At 39.0% G+C, this 17832-nt stretch overlaps 1 protein-coding gene and 1 pseudogene across 2 annotated transcripts; both read right to left on the reverse strand.

Moving 5' to 3' along the window:
* Positions 1 to 6588: 6588 nt before the first annotated feature.
* Positions 6589 to 7682, reverse strand: LOC306639194 (phosphatidylinositol N-acetylglucosaminyltransferase subunit C-like; annotated as a pseudogene). Its single transcript has one exon. The product of its transcript is annotated as a phosphatidylinositol N-acetylglucosaminyltransferase subunit C-like (transcript).
* A 6249-nt stretch (positions 7683 to 13931) lies between these two features.
* Positions 13932 to 14864, reverse strand: LOC306639247 (putative olfactory receptor 5AK3; the record flags this gene model as incomplete). Its single annotated transcript, XM_079102642.1, has 1 exon — positions 13932 to 14864. Exon 1 carries the CDS (start codon positions 14859 to 14861, stop codon positions 13932 to 13934), a length of 930 nt encoding a protein of 309 aa, XP_078958768.1. The 5' UTR covers positions 14862 to 14864.
* Positions 14865 to 17832: the final 2968 nt, after the last annotated feature.

Genomic DNA, 17832 nt, shown 5'->3' on the forward strand with positions numbered 1-17832 from the left:
CAGTAAAGGCGAGGGAACGCCACTCTGAGGCATTACACAGCATTGTGATGTCTCTCTTGCCAGCAGACTTTCTCCCTTCTACTTGTCGTTTTGCATCTTCCATGTGTGGTTATCATCTTATAGTTTAAGGTGCCTTATGATTGGGGGAGGGTGAAAAGAGAGAGTGGATAGGCAGAAGTAGCCATGTTGGGAAGTTTCCTGTGGTAAGGAATGGGGGTGGCTAGAGGCCTCTCTAGGCAAGAGAAGGTAGAAAGTGAGGCCCTCAGTCTACAGCTGCACGAAGCTTCATTCTTCCAACACACGTGAGCTCGGAAGTGGATTCTGCCCCAGGTGGACTTGGACTTGAGACCACAGCCCTGGTCAGCACCTTGATTGTAACTTCGTATGAGACTATGAAGCAGAAGTTTCAACTAAGGTGTGGCCAGAGCCTGACTCACAGACACTGGGCTAATAAATGTGTATTATTTTAAGCCACTTGGTGTGTAGTAATATTGTTACATTTGAGTAGATAATGGATATGCAACCCATCTAGACTTCTGGTCCTGCTCTCTGGCAGAGTGTCACTCATGCACTGTTAGTTGTATTCCATGATTTTGACCCCTTGGAGGTTCTTCCTAACCCACATTCTCTGTGGCTATGTCTGAAATGGCATTTGAGAATCTGCCCTTCCCATTGACTGTATCGATTTTGTAGCCCACTTGACTGACATACATCTGGATTCCTGAGAATTCCTTTGGTTAGACAACCATGGACTACACAGACCAGCTGTAGTTTCTTGGAAAGTAACATTACCTCAAAACCGAGCAAGAATTTAATATGGATTGATTCTACATTACTCTTTTCTGTATCACCAGGAAAAAAACTTCCAATTAAATGTAGACACAATGCTTTAGCACATTAATTATAAGATGCTTCTCAATTTTAAAGATGTTAAAATATGAAATTGTATGCTTCTAAATGAAATAGGTTTCCATTGTTTCATATCAGTTTAAAACATTTTTTTTTTATTTTTACAGACTGCATTTTGATTCATTGTACACAAATGGGGTACGTCTTTTCATGTCTATGGTCGTGCATGATGTAGGTTCAAGCAATTCATGTAATCGTACATGTACATAGGGTCATGATGTCTGTCTCATTCCACCATCTTTCTTACCCCACTCCTCCCTCTCATTTCCCTCTATGTAATCTAAATTTCCTCCATTCTTCTCTGTTTTGATAGCAAAATTTCTTTAGATGTGGGTTTTAAGTTTGGGTTTTATTGACTGGGTACTGCTTGGACAAATTTTCTTCAGTTCTGGGGATCAAATCCATTTTGAGTCATTAGTGTGTAGTGATACCGTCATGCATGAACAAATAACTGATTCTAATACAGCCCATCCAAACTTCTGGTCCTGCTCTCTGGGAGGACCAGAATGCAGCCCAGTGGTGGAGCACGTCTGTATCTAAATACACAAGCTACCACTGAGCTGCATCCCCAACCCTAACTTTAGATGTCTTCTTTAATACCATCTAAAACAGAAGGCATAGGTGAGAAGTAAGATCCTTAATCTTATTTTTGTCACCTGGATGGCTCCCAGGAGCAGGAAGGTGCTTGAGAAAGAGTGGGACTATAATCTTATCTCCCTCCAAGGCTGCCTCTGGTCACCTCTCACAGCCAAGGTGGATTGTTTTGCTCAGAATTTACTAAAAGCAAATGTACAAAAATTTCCTAAGACATTCATTAGAATTAGAAGCTCTGCCAATACAAGGTTTGTCTTGTAAGATTGCAGGTAAGAGTTTAACTGAATGTTTTGCTGTGGTATGACAGGGACCACCAACTGTTTAGCCTTTGGAATGTGTATTCTTTCTCCCTACTGTTGGCTTTAAACCAGTGTTCCACATTTAGGTTTGTTAGGGCAGCTAGAAGTTCTGTGTAAGTTGTAAACCAGTTTCAGGTCTTGTAAGAAAAACTAAAATAACAGCAATTTACCCCAAACAAGATAAAAGTTTATTTTCCTGTCATGAAGTAGTTGAGGGTAAACTCTATTACTGAAACAGTGATTCCATGGAAGCAGGAACTCCTGCTCCTTCTACCTCATCACTCTGCCAAACCCAACATATGGCTCCCACCTTGTGGCCTGTGTTGCTTCTATAATTCCTTCTATAACATCTTCATTCCAGCTGGTGGGGAAGAGGAAGCAAAGCACACATTCCTCTTTTCTGGGACATGATTCTCACATACCACAGACCATAATTTAGACATATGGCTACACGTGGCTGCAAAGGGGGCAGGAGAATAAAGTCATTTGCTCTGGGGTCAGTCATACAACCAAAACTTACAACTTCTATTACCAACTGTATTAGTCAGTTTCTGTTGCTTTGAAAAAATACCCAAGGCTGGATAACTCATGAAGAGAAGAGGCTCATCCGGCTTACAATTTTGAAGGCCATATTCTAAACAACATGGTCTGGCCCTGGGCTCTATCAGATGGTGGAAAACATCATATCAGGGTAACATGCATTAAGTCCCAACTCATAAGGGTTCTACCACCTCCTAACATGGCCACACCGAGGGCCAAGCTTCCAATACATGAACCTGTGGGAGATACACTAAAACCATATCAAAACCACACCACTGCAGGAAGACGGGAGAGTGCGTGCTGTCGGATACCAGCAAACTCTGCAACAGCCCAGTGTAAGACCTCTAAATTTGGTTTACTTGAGTCACTCAGGTCTCCCTCTCAAAAACAAACAAGCAAGCAAATAGACAGTGCTCACCTGAGGTCTGAAAAACTAAATGTGCTAATTAAAAAGAGTCTCCCCAAAACAATAGATAATGCTTCAAACCAGATAGCAGATCTGACAGCATCTCTTTAAGCATAAGAAAATTTTAAGATAGGCTTCCAAAAGGGGCTTTATACTACGAATTTTCATGGCATATTGGCCTGCATTTTCACCAAGCATTTCCCTAGTAACCATTTTTGATAAGGTTCTTCTAGTCCTCATGTTGCAGATGAGAACACAAAGACTTGGTGAGATTTAGAGATGGGACTGATTGACAAGGATTCCAGACACTGATTCAGACCTGCTCAGTGTCAAGAGTGATTTAGTTGCATGAGTCAGACTGTCTCTGTCTTTCACTGTGGCTATGAATAAGTTGTTATAAAAAACCTAGACCCCAGCAGCAACCTTGTCTGGCTCAGTCTGAGAATTTCACATGTTAAAGAGAAGATACAAGTGTTTTCTTAATAAGCGAATCACACATTCAACTGCTGCAGACAGAAGGCTTGGTGTCCTCTTTAAGGATAGTTCATTTCAGCCTTTTGAATCATCTCTCCAACTACCCAAGAATCTTCCTAATGGGCTCTTCCAGGAATTAGATTCTGACTTCCTTTTAGTTTCCTTATGAAAGGACTTTTATTCCCTGTTTTTTGAGTATCTCTTTTGGTATAATGATTTGAGCATCTTCAGTTAGATTCTGGACTGGTTGAACCAGTGATGCCAAACTATAAGTTCTACCGAGAAAAATCATGTTTGTCTTGCTCAATTTTGCTCAACATATAACCCAGGATCTGAGTATCCGTTCCTAAGCCGTTCATTTGAGGGAATCAGTTTCTGGAAAACTGACTGGGAAGGACAAGATTTCTGTAATGTAATAGTAGACACTAGAGTTGAACAAGAATATTGAGCTTCAGAGATGCGATGGGGTGTAGTGTAAAGAAAACAGAAAGACAGATGGACCAACCTGAATGCTGATCTTGGCCTATAAATCTCTGGCTGAGGGGATCTAGGGAGAGTCTTTTGACCATCTTTAGTGTCATTTTCTTCATTTGTAAAGGGGACTAATGATACAGAGTAGATTTATAGAACTGCTGTGAGGGTCAGGTAATGTATATGAAAACACTTCACATTTTTGGGGATACATTGCATATCTTTGGTGAAGAAATGGAGGGAAAAAAATGGTTATGCTAATGTGAGTTAAAGGTGAACCAGTTGATTCGGAAACTAGACCAGTAGAGGGTTCTTCCTGAACTGCTTGATTCTCACTGGGAGATTTTGAGGTTTTACCTGGTACACTTACCAGTTGATGTTAAGATAAAGGGAAGGAATCTGAAAAATTTCACATTTTGTTGGGCAGACTGCAGTGTCTCTTCCACTGGAGACTAGAATTACAGGGGACAGTGGTGGTAGGGATATCAGACCTGGGCTTCCTGGCTGAAGCAGCTCTCCCAACCCAAAGAAAATCCAAACAAGCAAACTCTGAAGACCCTAGGAATGTGCTAACTTGGAGTTCACAAGTTCAGGTACACAAGCATGTGGGGCAATCAGAACTGGATCTGTATCCCCAGGCTTGTGATTCCCTTTACCACTGGCTGCTGAAAAAATAGATGCAGTTGAAATAGCTTTTGGATTTCCTGGGTCTCCTTTCACCAACCACTTAACTCTTGGGAAGCAGGTGGCTATAGCTACCTGAGTTCATGCAAGACAGGTAAGACCACAGCTGGTGGCTTATGGAGAGTGTCTGGAACCGTCTGAGGAGAAGGAGTCCTAGAAGATGAAGGTCACAAGTCCTCTTTCTGAAGTTCTAATTTAAACCCAAAAAAGTGACTGTAAGTGTCAAGCTCTGGAGACTAAACAGGGGCAGCCATACAAGATTTCGGTGGCTCAGGAGAGATGGAAGATGTGATGGATATTTCAGGGGTTTTATACAGTCTTGGATTTCTGTGGCACAGGAATGAAGATGTGCTGCAGCATTGTTCTGTTGGGAAAATCACAAACTTTGGAGTCTAACATCCCTAGGGTCAAATGTAGGATCCACCTTTCATTACTAGCACGATTCTAGGTGGGTCTGAATCTTGGTGTTCTCATTTTGAAGATGGAGAGGATATTATCTTTGGTTCTTAAGCACACACTCTGTGCCAAGGTTTCTGCTAAGTTCTTTACTTACCAGGTTTAATTAAAATTGTTGGCTGCATACAGTGATTATAAGGATTAAATAAAATTATATATGTGAAGCACCCATTGCAAGCACACAGTGAATATTCAATCAATGTTTACTGTAATTATCACTTATTGGCTATTATTATAGAATTTTATATTTCAGATTTGGTGCCATTGGATGCTGTAGTTGAGCTTGAAGCTGTTTTTTTTTAAATATATTTTTTAGTTGTAGCTGGACACAATGCCTTTATTTTATTTGTTTATTTTTATGTGGTGCTGAGGATTGAAGCCAGTGTCTCATGCATGTTCGGCAAGTGCTCTACCACTGAGCCACAACCCCAAAGCTGGGGTTTTTGTAATGAGAGTCCCTTGCCTTCTTATAATCTTTCCTGCATTCAGGTCGTACCCCTGAGAATTTGAGAGTTCGGTTCTTTCTGGTGCTTCAGTCCTGACTCATTAACTGGTGCACACTTGTTTCTGAAGGGTATGAAAGGTAACCGGGCCAGGAGAAAAATGGATTTCCAGGAACTCTGAAATGTTACCGGAGGCCCAAATCACTACCCAGAGATTCACTTACTAAGAGAGAAGAGGGAATAAAGGATTGGTCTGGATTTGTTTAGCCTGAGATATTCACAAGGTTCTTAGTGTTTTTAAAGAGTTGAAAAGCTTTTATTATAGACAGTGTTATGGGTTGGATTGTGTCTTCACCAACACTTCCTATGTTCAGGTCTTAACCCCTGGTTCCTCAGAATGTGACCTTATTTGGGTGTAAGGTCTTTACAGAGGTAACTGAGTTAAAATAAAGTCATTAGGGTGAGCCCAAGTCCAGTGTGACTGATGTCCTGATGAAAATTTGGAAATCAACATGTATATGGAAAACACAGTGTGAATTTGAAGATGGTCATCTGTAAACCAAGGAGAGAAGCCTGAAGCAAATTCTTTCCTTACATGTCTCAGAAAACCAATCCTGCCAATGCCTTGATTTCAGACTTATGCTATGAACAAGATATGACAAATTTCCAGTATTTAAGCTACAGGTTTGTGGTACTTTGTTATGGAAGCCCCCTGAACCCCCCCCCCCCCCCCGCCAAAAATACCTAATAACTAAAAGGATAATAGTGTTTTGGTTATTTCTCCAAAGGTGTCGAATTGACAAGGGTAGTGTGGTCAGGAATGGGGTAATGGGTGGGAATGGCCAACTATCCATGGAATTGAAGTTCTACATCAGATATTCACTTCATGCTTTGGGTAAAAATGAGCTGAGATCCCAGAAAGTGTTTACAAGGCATTTCTGTTAGGCAGGAGAGAGAGTTGACTCATACTAAAATTATGATATTAATATGAACCAGACTTTCAAGAACCAGGGCTTCACCCAAATAGGTAGAAGTTGTGAACTGGCCAGCCTGAGTATCAATACTTAAAAAAAAAAAAGATATTTTAATTCACAATAACTACAACAAATTAAATGAGTAGAGTTTTTTTTTTTTTTTTTTTTTTTTTGTTTTTGGATGTGTTATTACTTTTTAAAATAATGACCACATCATTAGAGGCAATAATCCAAGAGGACAATAGGAAGCTTTTTCATCATAAAAATGACAGAAAGGGTAAGCACCTTCACCACCCGCGCCTTTGTTGATTTTTTTCTTCTGATTTCTGTTCTCTCATCCACATCATCAGCCTGCTGCTCCCAGAATGGGCTCTGCCTTTCAACTTTATGCTGGCTAGGATGCCAGTCTATCAGCTTGCCTTAATAGTGTCACTGGGGTCCCCAACTTAGCTGAGGAACCTGGACAAGGCTTCTTTGATTTTGGCTTCATCCCAAGGCCCCTGAATGTTTTCTTTAAAAAGCTGCAGGTGATTGAGGTAGAAAGGACAGAGACCTGAGATGGAGACCAGCAGAAGAGCCAAGAGTATGGCTCCCACAGCTCTAGTGGACAGCAGGCTGCCCGAGGCAGGAAACGCAGAAAACAGTGTGACCCCCACATAGCTACAGGGAGTACAGGCCTTCAGTTTCTTCTGTAACAGGGGCCACAGTGCAAAATCTGGATGGCAAACTTTACCATGAAAAAGGTATGCACAGACCGGGGGAGATGTGAAGCCAAGACGGCCACGTTAAAGGACAGCGTGCTGGATACATGAGGTAGCCCAACAGCATGAAGACTGACATGGCATCGATGGTGTCAGTGCTAGTGGACTCTGCTGGGCCTTCAGCCCTGGGGAAAAACCGTAAGTGAAAGCAATGAAGACCAGCACACTCTTCAGGTCAACCCACCAGGTCCACCTGCTCTTCCTCCGCCCTTCACCTCCATCAGTGAGATTGAACAAGACGTAACCCATCAGTGAAGGTGCCAGGGCAGTTCCAAAGAGCCAGTGGGGGGCCAGAAGACCCTCGTCCATGTATCACCAGATGACCACGAAAACAGACACTGCACAGCTGTTGTATCACCACACTGAACTCGAATTCCACAGCCCAATATTGGTATTTTTGGGCATGGATGTTTTTCCGGAGCTCTTCCAGGAAACGCTGGTCCACATAGTTATCAGGGAAGGGCTACCGTTCATCCAAGACCTTCTGCCACTTGGCCTCCTTGGTGTTAGTTGCAGGTTGGGCACACATTACCTGATCCTTTCCCTTAAACTCAGGCCAGTTCAGTCTTCCTCAAAGAAGTCCATGTGCTTCTCCTTGTTTATAAAATCTTGAAATAAGACTTCTCTTCTGCTGTTACCTACTGACCTTTTCTTATTTTCAAAGGTAGGAACCCAGGCGAGGCCCAAAATAGATGTGTTTATTCTCTGAGGCAGGATACCACAGACAAATTCCTAGACCCCCCGGGCCTCCCTGCCTCAGGCCTGCGCCGGACCGCGGAGCAGAAGGAGATCCACAGGGAACCCACCTGCCTGTAAGTTCCTAAGGGTGCGTGGCCGGGTCGGACAGTTGCCCACCACCTAGTAGAATTCTTAAAGGTTGATGACTGAATAGAATATTAATTACATATGCACAAATATTGTATTGTTTTGTATCTGAAGATATTCTTCAAATAGTGTTTTCTAGTAAGCAGAGTACATCCATGTTTATGGAGAATTAGTTACAGGATCTTATGCTAACACCAAAACCTATGGATGCTCCTTATATAAAATGGCAAAATATTTGCATATAAATCCCATGCATCATCCTGTATACTTTCAATCATCTCTAGATTACTTATAATACCTAATGTGCTATAAATGCTAAGTAAATAGTTGTTATGCTGTACCGTTTTCATAATAAAGACAACAAAAATGTCTGTTCATGTTCACTACAGATGCAATTTTTTCCCCAAATATTTTCAGTCCGTGATTGGTTGAATCTATAGATGCTGAACTCATGGACACCAAGAGCTGACTATACTTTCAATACTCTGCTCATGCCTTGAACTTTTCTATTTATGTTAATAAACATATTGAACCAGATCTTTTTTAAAAGTAAGTTTTTCAAATTTTATTATACAGAATTCTGATTCCAAGTTCTAAATGGTTTCCATCACTATATAACAGATAGATATACATGACTGATAGATACAAAGACTGAAAGATTAATCATCAGTTTAATAACCATTTTCATTGTTCTATTAAATGTATGTGTGAACTTTAAAGATAATCCCAGCATCACAAATATTAAAACATCACATAAATATGCACTTTAAAATCGAGACATTACATCAAATAGTCTATAAGTTAAAATGGGCCCCATGACCCAGTAAGTTGGAAAATACTCTGCACTCTTTCTTTCTTAGAGTTTTGCAATGTGTGTTAGTATGTAATATACTTCTGGAAAGCCTGGCAGTAAGGAAATCTGGTATTGGTTGGGTAAACTTTAACTACTACTAGGCTGTGGAATCCTTTTTATGATGAACACTTCATGAGAACAAGTTCTCTGGATTTCATTTGGAAAATGCTGAGCTAAGGCAAAATTTATTTATTATTAACACTTTTCTGAAGCATCACAACTTTCAGATTTGTGATGCTGGAGCAAGAGAAATTTCCCCTTTCTTTGCCAGGCCATGCCACTACTGGGCAGGTTGTTGCTAAACTTCATGTTGGAGAGCAGAGGTCCTGGGGAACTTTTCAATATGGCGGGTCTCCAATGACCATGGTTGCCAGCATGTTGGTCAGCTGGCATTCTCCTCTGTCTCCAGGGTCCCTCCCCAAAATTACCTAATATCTTCTTTTCTTTGGTTCACAATCTAGGTCAAATAACTTCATAGATTCTTCTATGTTTGTCCAGTGTAAAAAAAGTTCACTTTCCTATTCTTAACTTTACATGGAAGTTGATATTGTTTCTCTCAGATTAATGGTGAATTAGTTGGCTTTCAAATCCTCTTTGAATAATATTGCTGATTTTTCATCCTTTTTTTTTTTTCACATAAGGGAGTTTATTAAGCAAACAGAGTGTTTCCCTGCAGGGTAAGAGAGAAAATGAGAGGAAAAGAGAGGAAAGAGAAAGGGCGTGTGCAAGAGAAAGTGTGAAAAGCGAGGAGGAGAAAGAAAGTGAGTCAGGGAGGCAGAAAGCATGAGAAAAGATGGCGGGGATGCTATCCTTAAGCAGTTTAATCCTGCAGGGCTCACAGGGAACCAATAACAGAGAAGGATACTTGCAAGCTGACTGATGAACCAACAGCTATCTAGAATGTTCGCAGATTGACAAGTAGTTGGGAAGTAGGGAAATGGCTGCAACAGAAAGGGAGTAGGAGCAGCTTTATACATTACATTACATTCCCCAGTTCCTGTTTTTATAAGAAAATCTTTTGTTCTTCAGTTCTTTCCCGTCTTCTCTCTCCTTTCTGCCTAAGTGACTGGGGCTGGTTTTGCAGGTGAGATGTAAAAAGTCCATTCTCCCAGGGGCAGTCTTCAACTTCCAGACTTCCAGAGGCATATGGTTTTCATGAACTTCATTTCCTCAATTTAACTGATCCCCTATTTCTACACTAACTGCCTGTCCCCGATTCTGGCTTCATTCTCCCCTCTAGTTTTAGGTACTCCTTTACTGCTTTAGGGAAAGGGAGGCGATGACCGATCTGACTTCTTCGAGCTGAAAGGGGGCAGTGTGGGGCAAGCAGTTTGGAGTTCCCTTTTTAGAAATTGGGTTAATCGAGGGGTCCATGGTAGAAGTCTGGTTGGGGAAGAGAAGGTTGTAAAGGCATCTGGGGATGGGTGCTTCAATCTGAAGTCCGGTGATGGATGTAGAGCAGAGCAGAGCGTCCGGGCAGAATGGAAGGTGAGGCTGTGTCCGGGGGGTGGGGGAGGGGGGTGGGGGGGCATCGGATGGGGTTCCACTTGCTTAAGAGACAGTGGAAGAACCCATCCCCAGTCACGGCACCGATGTAAGAGATCCCACAGAAACCACACCGGATACGGGAAATCACATAAGGGAGTTTATTAAGCAAACAGAGTGTCTCCCTGCAGGGTAAGAGAGAAAATGAGAGGAAAAGAGAAAGGAAAGAGAAAGGGCGCACGCAAGGGAGAGTGTGAAAAGCGAGGAGGAGAAAGAAAGTCTTCATACTTTTTATTTTTTTTAGACTTCCATATAATTTATGGCTTAAGGAAGGTCTTCATATTTGGTGGGCTATTCTAAAAATTGTACTGGAGAAATAATATCTTTAAAATTTGTTTTGTTTGGATGTTAGCAATTCGGGTCAAATTCTATCACTTCTGCCACTTTTTTGTTTCTTGAACTGTAGATCAAGGGTTCAACATGGGAATCAAAATGCTTTTGAATATGACGGTCACTTTCATATTCTCTTGGGGCTTGTTAGGATCCAATGACACACCAGAGAAAGTCCTATAAAAGTGGTGCCCATTGTTATGTGGGAGTCATAAGTAGGGAAATACCCACCCGTCATGACATCTTCTGGATAGTGGCTAGGATGTGGGTATAGGAGAAGTTGGTGACTAAATATGCAACCAATGTAGGACTCAAGTGAAATTCCATAAAGGCAGTGATTTGCAATGCTGATGCCAGTGTCGGAGCATGGAAGATCAAAGCCAGATGGTTTGTCACAGAAAAAGTGACATCGAAGCTGCGGAAGTACAAGGAAAAATTAATACACATATTCACAATAGCTCCATTAAAAATCCCATGAAACAGCTACTAAGAGGATGTGGACTATTAGAGATATGACTAAGGACTATATCTAAGAATGATGCATCATGCTCTCTATAAATTATGCTACGATAGAAAGCATGGGGGAATAAGTGATCTGTTAACTGGAATAAATATTCCAGTTAGCTTACTTTATCTCACCAAAGCAAAACAAACAAAACAGTGTATTGTTTTGGTCGAGGGAACAAGTTCTGGAATTCAATTCAATCTTGATTCTGCTACTAGGTTACGTGATTGAACAGGTTGGCTATGGTTTGGAAGTGTTTTGCACTCAAAGGGACAACTCGTGGGTAGCTTGGTCTTCTGCATGTCAATAGCATGAGATGGGGCCTAGTGTGATCTGATCTGGTCACTGGGAGCGCTGCCCTCAGGATGGAATTAAGGTGCTTCCTTGAGACCCTGGAGCTGTTCTCACAGGAGTGAGCTGTTATAAGAGTCACACTTCTACACTGTTGGTGGAATTGTAAATTAGTACGAACAGTATGGAAATCAGTATGGAGGTTCCTCAAAAGACTAGGAATGGATTCATTATATGATCCAGCGATACCACTCTTCATGTTTACCATGTGGTTTTTGTCTTTTGATGCCCAGATTATTCTGCTTAGCATAATTTCCTTCTGTTTATCTGTAAAATGTTTCCAGGGACTAGGGTAGTGTGTGCTTTGAGGGTGTTGGGTTTTTTTGGGGCAAAGTTACAAAATTTCAGTTAGATAGAAGGAATCAGCTCCAGAGATTTATTGTATAGCATGATGACTCTGGCTAATAGCCATGTCTTCTGTTTTTGAAAAATGCTAAGAGTAGGTCATGAAAGTTCTCACCATACATATAACTTTTGTGAAATGATTTATATGCTAATTAGATTTAATGATTTCATATTGCATTCCATAATTCCAAAACCTCACATTATACAAAATAAATATATGCATTTTTTAAAAAAAATTCATGTATTTTATGTTAATTTTTAAAAAGGATAAATTCATGCGAAGAAAATATATAAAGTGAACTTCAACAAAAAGTAAATACTTATGCTGCAAAATACACTATTAATTAAGTGAAAATACATCCCAATGGAGAATGGGAGAAGATAGTTGCAAATCATACATTGAATAAGGCTCTTGTCTCTGGTGACAGATTTTTTAATATAGTTATTCCTAATTTGTCTTATCATTTGAATGGAATGCCTTTTACCACCATGCCTTCACTTTCAGTCTATGTGGGTACCTAAGTCTAAAGTGAGTCTCTTGGAGGTCACACGTTGTTGTATTTTATTAAAAAAAATCCATTTAGCTACTCTGTCTTTTGATTAGAAATGTTTATCTGTATATATTTAGAATAATTATAGATAGGTAAAGATCTACCATTGACATTTTGTTAATTGTTTACTATTTGTAGGGATTTTTTGTTTAGCTTTTCAAATCTTTTTAAGTCAATACTATTTATTTATTTTTTATGTTTTTATTAGTGAATTATAGTTCTACATAATATTGGGATTGATTTTGTCCTACTCATACATGCATGGGATGCAATTTGCTGCTGTCTTCTTTTGCAATTTACTGAGTATTTGCAAATGCATTTAGAGCTATTACATTTAAGAATGTTTGCATAGGCAGACCTATTAGAAGAGTAAAACTTAGGATGTTTCTCTGCCCAGAGATGGTTCAGGATGATCAACAAAGACTCATTTGTCCCCAACTGGAAACTTTTGCTCACATTACAGAGTAGAAATAAGTTTTCTTTCAACCGATAGGTGGATGGGTAGGTTTCCAGCAATGCTTTGTAAGACCAGAGTTTCCTAATTTGAGCATTGCTTTCAAATTAGGAAACTCTGCTCCATTGACTAGTATCATCTGTTTTCTCTTAGTATTGTTTGGTTCCCTATCCACTATTCCTGCCTTGGCCTGTGGGTCTGAATTTTCTGGAAATGTTGGGAAAGGCAGTAAACTCCAACTGTCAATCCTTGCACTCCCTCTGGTTTAAATGACTGATGAGACTGAGAAGAATAAGAGCAAGCAATTGTCAGGCCCTTTATTTACATTGCCATGTGGGTATAAGCTTGATAGTCTTTCTATCATATTCTATTTTATTTGTTTTCCAAATGGTGAGAACACTGGGATTTGAGTCCATATTTGACTTCCAGATTTAAGCCTATACTCCTCTATTTTTCCTCATTTTTTTTGGAGACTGAAGGGTATAAAGCATTAATTTTAGGCAAATTAGTTGCTCTGTAGCACCAAACCCTACTGGATTTTGTTTTTCTAAGGAGGTATAGTTGGGAATTCAAGTTACATTTTACCACTGATAAAACTAATATGTCCCATGTCTTCTTTACTACTGTGTTAATCTCCTAATTCCTAGGGAAACTGCTGGGGAAAAAAAAGGATATTGGACCTAGTATCTATGAGTATTCAGTTTATTGTCCATTCCTTCCTCCTTTTATGCCAGAGAAGTGATCTTTCAAATTTTACTTTACAATAGTAAATTGATTAGCCATACAGAAATATGAAAAGTAAGAATACTTTCGAGAGAACAAACATCTTTTTATTTTTCCTCTGATGAATATATGCTATGTACAGTAGTATGAAGACAACATTGATTCTGCATTTGTCTTAGACTTACTGAACTTTTCTTTTTTAATGGCAGGTATTTAAAAAATGTTCATCAAAATGTACAAAAGCAGTGTCAAAGACATCTTTTCAGATGCCTTTTAAGAAACACATTAATTAGAAGTTAATTTATTTAATCATTAGAGATGTTTCTCTACACCTTTCAAATGCTATTGATATAATTAAATAATGCCTTTGTGCTTCACTGGCATTTGCCACATTTTCTGAGGTTGAGAAATAAGTTGAGTTAGAAATCAAGGTTTAAATTATAAGCACTTGCTGGCTGTCTTTTTTATAGCTTCTATCACATCTTGGTTTCTCAAACTGTAGATCAAGGGGTTTAACATGGGGATAATTATGCCATAAAACACAGAAGACACTTTTTCCTGCTCTTGAGACTCATTGGTATGGTGGTGTAAGTACATATATGAGAGGGTCCCATAGAAAATGGTGACTGCTGTCAGGTGGGAGGCACACGTGGAGAAGGCTTTTTTCCTGCCTGCAGCAGAAGAGATCCTCAGGATGGCAGCCAGGATGTATGTGTAGGAAAAGATGACCACCAGCACTGTGAATGTCAAGTTAAACCCCACAAAGACAGTCAGTACCAGGATGTTGATGTGAACACTGGAGCATGACAAGGCAAGGATTGGAGGTGCATCACAGAAGAAATGATTAATTGCATTGGATTTGCAGAAGTTCAATGAGAAAGTAAAACCTGTGTTTACAGAGGCATTCAGGAAACCCATGACATAGGAAGCCACCAGCAGCTGAATGCGGAGTCTCTGGGACATGACAACTGCGTAGTGCAGTGGGTTACAGATGGCCACGTAACGGTCCACTGCCATTGCAGCCAGGATGTAGCAGTCACTTGTGGCAAAAGTGCCATAGACCAGTAATTGCACCAGACATTCTATAAAAGAGATGGACTGCTTTGTCCCTATGAAGTTCTGTAGCATCTTGGGAGTGATAGCAGAGGTGTAACAGAGATCGATAAAGGCCAAGTGTTGGAGGAAAAAGTACATAGGAGTGTGAAGGGAGGAGTCAATCTTGATGAGTAGGATCATCCCAACATTGCCCACTACAGTGACCACATAGATTCCTAGAAATACTATGAAGAGGATGTGCCGGGATTTGTGCTGACCTGCAAATCCCAGCAGAATGAATTCAGTCACTTCAGTACCATTGTTCTGTTCCATGGCTAAAAACATCAGCTGAAAAGTTGCAATAAAAGAAGAGTAGAGAAAGGTAAGATGATTATGATCCTTTAACTTGTTCAATTACTGGAAATGATATGTAATATTTGGTTTCATAATAAGGCAGAGAGTACTTCCTGTTAATATAATTGACTTTGACTTGATTTTCAACTTGGATAATTTTATCTAAAGTTTTGAGAAATTGACATGAAACAGTAGTTATGTTCCTAGGGACAAACTGGCATTATAAATATATCAGTTAACAAAATGTAAAAAGTACTTTAGTTATGCATTCATTTATACTAACTTTATACTAACTTTATATCTGAAAATCTTAACTTCTCCTTGAAGTTTCTATGTGATCTTATTCCAACTTATTTCTACATTCCTAATTTGCCCTTTTCCCCTCTTACCAACTCTGCTCTGGTCATCATGACTCAAGGTCACGTAGAGCTCTTTGTGAAAGTGTTTAGCTAAGTATGACAAGTGTTTACATTCTTTGAAAAATTCTCAGTCTGTTGTAGTCCAACATTTTTGTAAAAAGAGATTAAAAATATTTCAGCATTGTTAAAATTCCATCATTGCTTTAAATGCTCAATTTTACTTCTTGTACTCATGTTGTCATGGAGTGGTGACAGAGTTCAAGGTCAGATGTTGGTCATGGACCGCACTTTGAGTAGCTATACCTATCCTTCATAATTTACCTATGTGTTCTCCTAGTGAAGATTGTCTACAATTTGTCTCTAAGACAAATAGCTCAGTATGAAAAATTTTCTGGGACACATTCTTGGTGAGAATTTTTTGAATTGAGGGTAGTATGCACACATTTAACTTGACCAGATGTCTTGACATTGCTAATGTACCAGTGTACAGTACTACCAGTTATGGCGGGACAGGGTGAGTTTCCCATATCCTCACTTTCTGGTGAACATTTTTTTTACTGCTTTTTCTTTGTTCCAGTACGACATGTGTATTCAGCCTGCTGAACCCCATGTCCCGTACTCCAGAGGTACTTTCCTCATAAAGGATATGACCAGTCATTACTACCAAGACTCTACAGGTAAAGCCCATACTTACTGTTCATTGACAACAAGTGAATTGCCTAATAAACATCCAAAATCTCATTTATATTTTTGTCTCTAACTACTAATAAATTTGATGGTGATTTAATATTTTCCCAAGAACTCAGGCAGTCTACTTTTCTGCAAATTGCCCATTCATATATTTTTGCAAATATTTCTATTGCATAGACTTTAAAAAAATTCCTAGATTTGAGTCCCTTGTTAGTTGTTTATTTGACAAAGATTGTTAAGCATTCTGTCATCTGTTTACTTTGTTCTTTCTTTTCTAGATTAGGAATTATAACACTTGAAATAATAATTGATAATTTTTGACTTATAGTTGGTATTTTGAAAAAAGAAATTGAAGGAAATCCTTTCTTCTAATAGTCACAAATGCAATAATGAAACATTTTCTTTCTTCTGGTGGATTGGTATGCCATCATGCTTAATGAATCACAATACTATATATCATACATAAAATAAAATATTATATCCATGATATAATAAATGTTATATAAATGTTTTTGGAGTTTCCTTAATATTCATTTTTATAAAAGAAAGCTAAAAACACAGAGATTAATGGTATTCAGTCAATGTTGGTGTGTATGACCAAATTCTTAAATATTTTAAAACCACTAAATAATTTGACTTTATATTTTAAAGTCTACTGACAAAAACACTGGAATCAACTATGCTTCAGTGAGGATCCATTAAACATTTATGGAATAACTAATTCTGATATTATTAAAAATTTCCCCCCAAATTTCAAAAGAGAACATTTTTTAGTTTATCTCATGAGGCTCACATACCTTTGACAGCAAAATAAGTGAAATATAAGAAAATAAAATTAGAACCCTACTCATTTGTGGGTATAGATGTGCACATCTTAAAAAAATATGCACTCACCAAATACAAATCCAGCCATGCATTAAACAAATGATTGCTCTGGACAAAAGAGGCTTTGGTAAATAGCTGTTTTCTTCTTTTTTGAGGTTTTTATTCAGTTTAAGAAGTAAAAGAAAGTGTATATTGAGACCTTGATATCACCATTAGGCACATGAATGAAGTTTTTGGGTTTATGAAGCTAGTTACTTGTTGCCCACAAACGTGGTAAACAGGCAGGCTAACGTACCTAGTCTTGGCAGAATGACAGGCCATGCCTTTTATATGGTAGGAGAGTGCCATTGGGGCTCAGGGACCTGGCGTTAGCAGGCTGACTGCTGCCTAGGGATGAGGACCTAGCAGGCATGCCAGGGTGTTCTCAGATTCACCATCTGATTGTGTGTTCCTCCTCTTCAGGAAAGGGGACTTAACATGAGAGAAGAGGCCTTGACCACAGAAGTTGAATTCCTTTTACAGGAAAGAAACATCAACAGCAGGGAGAAAGGTTTTTCTTCATTTACAATAAAAACCGCTTTACATTTATCCCAGGAATAAAAGATTTTTTTTTTAACACTGGAAAATCTATTAATATAATTGGCCATATAAATATATAAAAGGATAGTCAGATGATCTGCTCATAGATAAAAAAATTATTTTGTAAAATTCTAATAGCGTATTAGAAAAGTGGAAATAAAGGAGAATTGTGTTAACTTGGTAAAGATGATCTAGTCAATTGCTGTCTTAAACATCCTTGTTACTATAAGACATAAGAAACTGTACCTGTAAATGAAGGGATAGGGCAAGCAGGCCTGTTATAGTTTTTCTGAAGTCCTCACCAGGGCAAAAGGAAATGCAAAATAAATGAAAATTACCATAATATAAAGAATCACAACTCATTTTATTTTTGGATGGTGTAACTGTCTCCACAGAAAACCATAAAGAATTGTCAGAAAAATTCTTAGTAAGTCTAGTAAAGTCACTTGATACTAGGCTAATATCCAAAAATCTATTATGTTTCTATGTACTATAAA

The sequence above is a fragment of the Sciurus vulgaris genome (assembly GCF_902686455.1).
Source record: "Sciurus vulgaris genome assembly, chromosome: 11".
Classification (NCBI taxonomy): domain Eukaryota; kingdom Metazoa; phylum Chordata; class Mammalia; order Rodentia; family Sciuridae; genus Sciurus; species Sciurus vulgaris.